This window comes from Lutjanus erythropterus, chromosome 7, assembly GCF_056507025.1.
Source record: "Lutjanus erythropterus isolate fLutEry1 chromosome 7, fLutEry1.hap2, whole genome shotgun sequence".
In the NCBI taxonomy this organism is placed as follows: domain Eukaryota; kingdom Metazoa; phylum Chordata; class Actinopteri; order Lutjaniformes; family Lutjanidae; genus Lutjanus; species Lutjanus erythropterus.
In genome coordinates, this window is record NC_139323.1 from 15,237,195 (window position 1) to 15,244,923 (window position 7,729).

At 36.2% G+C, this 7,729-nt stretch overlaps 1 protein-coding gene across 1 annotated transcript; it reads left to right on the plus strand.

Moving 5' to 3' along the window:
* Window positions 1-3,121: 3,121 nt before the first annotated feature.
* On the plus strand, window positions 3,122-4,647 carry LOC146323781 (duodenase-1-like). The gene is made up of 4 exons (XM_084722187.1): window positions 3,122-3,281; window positions 3,552-3,684; window positions 3,813-4,037; window positions 4,146-4,647. The coding sequence occupies exons 1-4, from the start codon at window positions 3,178-3,180 to the stop codon at window positions 4,302-4,304; spliced, it is 621 nt and encodes a 206-aa protein (XP_084578313.1). The 5' UTR covers window positions 3,122-3,177; the 3' UTR covers window positions 4,305-4,647.
* Window positions 4,648-7,729: the final 3,082 nt, after the last annotated feature.

The following is a 7,729-nucleotide window of genomic DNA, read 5'->3' on the forward strand; positions in this document are numbered from 1 at the left end:
TTATGGGAAAAAAATGTACACTACATGATGCAGCCCAACAGATATGGGAGTTTTGAGACCGATACCAATATTGATTTTAGAGGGGAAAATTTCATTCTGGAATGAAAATAGACCTTGTCTGTATACACCAATATGACTGTACTAAGATATTCAGAAAGCTGTTTTTTTTTTTTTTTGTTTGTTTTTTTTTTTACAAATAACCTTATATATTTTATTTAACATGTTAAATAATGAAACATAGGTACACTGAGAGAAAGAATAAATAAAATAAATAGATAAATAAAAATTAATACTGCTCAGTATCAGTCAATTGCTGAATATTTTAATGCTGTCTGTCAGTTGGGTAAAACAATAAGCAGCTTCTCAGCACCTGTCAGGGAGCTCCTCTCGCCCTCATAAATGTTCCCCATCATGCCAATTTTAAATCACCCCAAGCATAGTTTTCTGTGTTTAAAAAAAAAAAAAGAAAAAGAAAAAGAAAAAAAAAGAAAGTTTTCATATTGGTGCATATCAATAAACATAACAAACATAACAAAACAAAAAAAGGGACGGACATACCTTCGTCCTTCTGTAGGTTGCTTTGCCCTCAAATAATACTGGATCAGTTATCTTTTTATGTTCACTGGTAAGTTTAGACTTGTTATACCACCCAGTGTGGGATCAGAGGGTTTGGAGTATTGTGTTTTAACATGCTTCACTGACAAACTTGTAAAAATGGTTTATTTTGTCTATTGGATGTAGTGAACGTATGCAGCATGCTGAATTCACTGCTTGCACACGTCTCCCAGCTGAGACCCAAGAACATGGGAGTAGGTGGGAGGGAGAATGAAAATATCGGCAATTACCGATATTTGGGCTGACGATGATCGTCTGGAAAATTTTATATATCGCCCAGCTCTAATGCTAAGTATACTAAAACAGTATGTCAACATTTAGCCCTGCTCATCTCTTCATGATCGATCACACTGCATCCAATCCCTTGCCCTCTTTTAACCCTCTATTCCCAGCCCTCAGTAATCCCTATTTTACCTGCTATTCTAATAAATTAAATGGAACAGTTTCTATTAGTGAAGAAAGTGAAAGGCAGTGGATCCATCCTGACTTCTGAACATGTATAATTGAACATAAGTCCTCTAAAAATTAATGAGAACCAAGGGGTGATATATTGCTGTTTCACAACTCAGTAGAAGGGAAATGCTTTATGATGTTAATCTGTACTTCCTGTTCTGATTATTTTACAAGAAACATGATGCAACAGCATTCAAACGGATGTGACTAGCCAACCTAGATACATAAGACCCAGAGGAAATTAGTATCAAAGACTGCTATACCAAAATAGTAGCCAGAATGGAAGGCATATAGTGTATGCAGACAAAAAAAACACAGGGGATATGTTTAAAATTACAATGAACAAATAGATGAATTAATAACAAAAAGTACACTGAGGGGCTAGCCTGGACTTTCAGAGGAGTTTATGTAGAGTTATGCCAAAAAGGTTTTTTGTTAAAAAAAAAAAAATGCCACCAAATGAATGAATACACTGTTACAACATGCCATCCAGCTAACAGTTCACTAAGCTCCTCACTCAAACATTGACAGCTCAATCATAGTTTAGCAAACCATCACAGCAGCAGTAAATCTGTGTGTATGGAGCTCTTATAAGAGCAATAAACAATATCAAAAATATAACAAATAGATTTAATTGTTGGTTTATCTGTTCTAGCATAGCTTGCAAATGTTAGTATCTATTACCAGAATAATTTCCACAGGAAAAGGGCCTGTCATTAGTTATTTAATATTAAACTATACTAATAACTAATATGAGGGGTTACAAGTAATGTTAGAGAACAATGACATAACATCATTAAAGCATAAATCTGTCCACTGTTTTGGGTGTTGTGATGTCTGTCTACAAAAGTATCTTCTACTGGAATAATTAATGTATGTGCTTTTCCCGTCTCTATTGGATGGTTTGGATGCTTACTCACACAACTAAGAACATGATGTCTGCCTCAATACTTTCTTTTTGTAAGCAGGACCTTGTCATTGGCAAAGCTCTGAGCCACCTTCTGTAGGGAACTTGAAATATCAAGCAGTTTTCATTCATGATTTTCTTTAACTTCATCAAGAAGAATTATCATGCTGAGATCTGACAGAGTCAACGCCTATATTCTGTGACGCAGCTATCTAGTCATATCTGTCTTCTGTAGGTGTGTCAAGATCAAATCCGTGATTTGATTTGTTCACACTTTGATTTGATTTTTGATTTAAACATTTTTTGGGGGCACTGATGGCTATGCCACTGTTAGACTATAGAGTCTTGATTTGTAAAGATCAACACATAATTGGTTATATGCCCTGACAGCTATCATTTACATTTTCAAATTCTTATTGAAAAAGATGGTCAAGTGTGATTTAATGACCAGTAAGCTACGCTATGTCATCTTTGAAGTACTGAGGTTTTTGTTTGTTTGTTTGTTTTTTTGTTAAACATGCACTGGATGCTGTTAATATAGGAATGGACAGAAAAAATATTTTTTCAATTTAATATTGAAATTGTGACACTCCTTCTCCTCTGCATTTAGCATGAAATACCAATAGAGATATTCAAGGTTAGATGGTCACTACAATACAAATCAACACAAATTGTGAATGTAATTAATTAAATATGTTGTGCAATGAAAATCTAACCTTTATCATGCTCTGAAAGTGAAAGAGGTGTGACTTCATGTTGTTCAGAGCCACATTATTTGCAGAAATTTCATAAGCACTTCCCTCTCTCCCTAAGACAAGGAAGCATTTAAAGACTGAGATCATCAGTGATGTGTGTCACTGTTCTTCAGAAGCTGAGCTGTGCTGTGATCTCACCATGTTTATCCACAGTGAACTGGTAATACTGGTACTTGCACTGACGACTGATGGTCGAGGTAAGTTTAGTTTTTACGACATTATACAGTATGCTGTACTGTTTTACACAGAATACTACAGCATGTGGTTTAAACCAAAGTACATAAATAACTTGATCAACGGAGGACTGTGAGACAAAAGTGCACGGGGACAGATTGACCTATTTAATCAGTTTATGTGGTCGACTTAATAATGTGTGCACTTCTGTTCTCAGTTCATGCAGGGGAAATCGCTGGAGGCCGTGAGGTTGTGCCACACAGCAGGCCATACATGGTCATTTTGGAGCGGCACAAGCACGATGGTAAAACAGGCCACTGTGACGGCTTCCTAGTGAAAGAGGATTTTGTGATGACTGCAGCCCACTGTCAAGCCAGGTCAGTTTAATACATTTCATATTTACCTGCTGGGCATTCTGGGACCCACGATGATATTTCTTATCCTAACAATGTCAATAAGACTCATGCATTGAGTCTTCAATTGAAAATGCAGCAATCACTGATTTCTGTCAAAGATGCTGCAAGACGGCTTCATGAAATGTGACATACATTCAAGGCTATTTTTATTTTATAAATACAGTGGTATGATAAAAAAAATAAAGAAAGTACACTCAGATGATTTGCTTACACTTAATTTTGTCATTTCAGCTCCTACACAGTCTTACTGGGAGTCCACGATTTCCATCAGAAAAATGAAATACACCGTGCACATGTGGAACAAGACTTTCCACACAAAGACTATGATGCAGCATCTTTAGCAAATGACATAATGCTTCTTAAGGTACAGAAAAAAAGGAATGTGTATTTGTTTTTTTCATTACTTTCAAATTTCATCACTATGTTTTTTGCAATGGTTAGCATCTATCTAAATATATACACATTTATGTTTTATCTCTCCCTGTTTCTCAGTTGGGATCCAAGGTTACAATCAGCAAAAAGGTGAGACCCATCACTCTCGCAGCCCAAAGTAACAACTCTCTGCCAAAATCATGTAGAGTCTCTGGCTGGGGAGCAACAGAGAACAGTAGCTTGATGTCTCCTGTACTCTTGGAAGTCAATGTAACACTCATTGGCAATGAGCAGTGTCCTAAGGAACACTCATACTGCTCTGAGGGAGAGACTGGACCGCGTCAGGTAAGTATGTTTTTGGAAAATAACATGGACAAACAATCCTACAATGGTCAACAATGATAATCAATTCATTGCTGAAGTAATCACTGCATACTTTTCACATATTTTCAGGGAGATTCTGGTAGTCCATTGGTCTGTGAAGATGGAAAAGCATATGGGGTGGTGTCCGGCGGCTCTAGGAAGTCAGGCTCGATGATCAGTGTTTTCACCAAGATTCCCGACTACACAGACTGGATCAATTTGACCATTGGACATCAAGAAAACATGTAACAACTGCTTGATCACATCATAACTTTTCAATTTACTGTTTATATAACAATGTAGAGCTGGTCATTGCGAATATCAAGACTGACTCCATAGCACAGACTGTTGCTTGCTTTACACGGCTTAATGAAAATATGCATTACTCAGATGTTATCAAATGATAGAAATTAACAGTGTTTGTTTGGAGAGTTAAGTCAAAAGCCTGAAAATCTATGAAAGTGATTCGGTTCATTTTGTCGTTTTGACTTTTTTGTTAGTGTTAGATTATAATAAGGCAAATTAGACATTTAGAAACAATTCTCTAACTTTGATTTGTTCCTTCTTTTGAAACAATAAACTGTTGCTCTCACCATGTTCTCACAGTACCTCTGTTTTCCTGTTTGAGCCTGAATTCAATCAACAAAAAAGACAACACTGCCTCCTTGTGGATGAAGTGTATTGATGCAGCAGGAAGAGGTTCACTATTCACTTTCTGAAGTCAGCGCTGAATTTTTCTCTCATTTATAAGCTCTGCTCTTAATCTTAATCAAGTCTCTGCCTGTCATTTAACAGCCATGCTAATACAAAGGAGAAACTGGGGAAATAAAATATCTTACTCAGACAACATAGAAATAGAGCAACTCCTTTACTTAACACTTCTGGTTGCCACCAAATATTAAACTTGTGCAGCTGTATCTATTTATGCTCGACTTGTTAAAACAGACACCATATCTCAGTTATTGCAGACAGGTTTGGGGAATAATAGATTACATGTAATGGAATCACGTAATCAGGATACAAAAAAAAGGTAAATTACAGTTACAGTTGCAGTAAAAAAAAGGTGTAATCAGAATATTAAGTAAAGGGGGATTATTTGCAGGATTACAATTTTAATAAACATTTTGCAACAAATCTCTGGTGTGAGTGAAACCAGATAATCTTGCAGTTAGTTCATCATCATGTCCTCCAGTGAATAAATGCTTCACCAAAGTGTCTTGACATCAGAGAAGAGGAACAACGTCACAGTACAGCAACAGTCCTGCCTTCAGCTGTGAATATAATATTATCATTATTCAAGAACTCAACATCTGACTTAAAGAAAGATTTAATGTTACAGGCAGGACCGACCGCTAATGCAAGTGACATCGAAATTTAGATAGCTAGCTCACCTGTCAACACTGCTACTACTGAAAAATATGCTGGGACTGTAGGTGGTGATGCTGGTAACTGGGATGTGTGAAAACAAAAGTCCAGAATAAACTTATAGCAGGTTACTTGAAGTTTGAATGTGAAGTATAAATAGCATACTTGAAAAAAAGAACTTTTAAATGTGTATAATTACATGCAGTCACACATGACAAAGGATTGAACAGCTGAACAAAGAATAAACTTAACAACTAACATAAAACTTATTTAACTGTCTGAGAAACATATTTCATTGAGATTTTATTGAAATGTTTATTTTATTTTGTCTGTCATAATTTCATTAGTGTTTTTCACAGTCATTACAAGCTGATTAAAATTGGAATAAATAAGATGTTAAAAAGGTAACTTTGATTTAAAATTTGTCTAAAATACACCATCAATAAAATATTGTTTGCTTAGATAATATGTTGCTTTACACAAGGTTTTATTTTGTTGTTGAGTGTAACAGGTCACATGACCAGTGTTTAGTCAAGGGCATGCCTGTTGCATTATGGGTCAGAATACAAACATACATACAACCCAAAAATAACCATATTCTGCACGGTCTGAGAGGTGCATGCAGTAATTTGTGATTTTGTACTTTCATTTGTTTCATATTTATGTATAAAATTGAAACTTAATTAAAATGAAGTGCTTTTGCTTGATACATTTTCTGTCACTGTGCTGACATATTTACACCTGTCAATAAATGGATACTATTGAGAGACTTTATTGTTTGCGCCTGTCTAACAATAGAGGCTTTAAAACAACTGAGACATGTATATTTTAAACCTTTATTTTTATGTCTTTTGTTTTTGTTGTTTTCACAGTGTCTGATGATAAGAGAGAAAATAAATCTCAATATGCATCTCTATGATGTGTGGCATTATTTCATTGGACAAGTGTAGTTACATATTGGGCTAAAGAATTTGAACATAATTGGTACTGAAGTAATCCAAAAGCGACAGAAAGTAATCAGGTTACATTACTTAAATTATTGTGATACTTCAATTAGGGTGCTGACTACATTTTTAACAGATAATTAGTATCTGTGTTGGAATACATTTTTAAAGTTACCCTCCCAACCCTGATTACAGGTGTTTTACATCCCTACAGTTACAGTATGAGATTCATCTGTACCTACAGTATAAGATTTCCTGTTTTATGTGCTTTACATTTCCACTGCAGCCCTAATTTTAATAACTGTAAATTATTATTAAGCACATTTTTATGGATCCATAGATAACAGTGATATACTTAACCCCCTGTTTGCCCATTTGTTCTGTGACCAGAATATCTCATATAATGATGGTTTAACTAGCACTGTGCTCACAAGTGGTGGAAACCCTCTGAATTTAGTGGCTGTATCAGCTTGTCTTTGGCACCATCAGGCGGTTTACATTGTGTTTTACATGACCACTGTGTGCTCTGTGTGTGTGTATATATATGTCGTGGAAAAGGTCTGTTACTTACTTTAAGTTGTTATTAATAACCTAAACTGTAAATATTCATCGTAATGTTGTGATCTGTGATTTTTTTTTCTGCTTTTCTAAATAGCAGGACCATCCCAGTTTTCTCTTCTGGAGATAGACGCTGCTTTTTTGGGGGAAGAGCACTGACCAGGTCATGATTTTACACATATAAAGTCACCAGTTTTACTCATATAAGTCACTAAAATCACTGTGGAAAATGACTTTGGGACAGCCGGACCTACCTGGTTTTCACTGCTGGAGATGGAGGCTGTTTCTGAAGAGCTGGTAGGGAAGACTGACCAGGCTGCGGTGATTTTTCTATAAATTAGATGATTATTCTCATACAACTTGCCAAAAGCAGTACACTGCTGTTATCTGTTCTCATAACATAGCTGTGTGGGTTAAAGTGGGGAACATTCATCTTTATTGCAGTGTTATCCAGTGAAGGATTTGTCACCACTAGTCCAAACTTGGACCGGCTGATAAGTAACTTCGGCTTATAGTCATATGGCCCTTTTCCATACACATGAACCAGCCTGGCTTGCAGTGATCACTAACGTGGTTGGCAGCCCGCTTGGAGGAGAGCTGGGCTCGCTTTGGCTCCACTCCAGACTGGGTCCATCTTGGGCACAGTGCAGCTCAGCCCCATAAAAGTGGTAATGGATATACAAATAATCACAGCAGTTTGACTCAGCACGGCCAAAAGCGTCAACGGAAAAGCCATTCAGGAAGCAAACGAAGAGAAATGTTGTGGATCCCACATTCCTTATAAAATTGACTTGAAGTTATTTTGTC

Bases quoted from the DNA above. Each gene is read 5' to 3' on its own strand.
- LOC146323781 (XM_084722187.1), top strand. From the start codon at position 3,178: ATGGTCATTTTGGAGCGGCACAAGCACGATGGTAAAACAGGCCACTGT. The intron at 3,282-3,551 runs GTCAGTTTAATA...TTGTCATTTCAG, and splicing joins GCAGCCCACTGTCAAGCCAG to CTCCTACACAGTCTTACTGG. The intron at 3,685-3,812 runs GTACAGAAAAAA...CCTGTTTCTCAG, and splicing joins ATGACATAATGCTTCTTAAG to TTGGGATCCAAGGTTACAAT.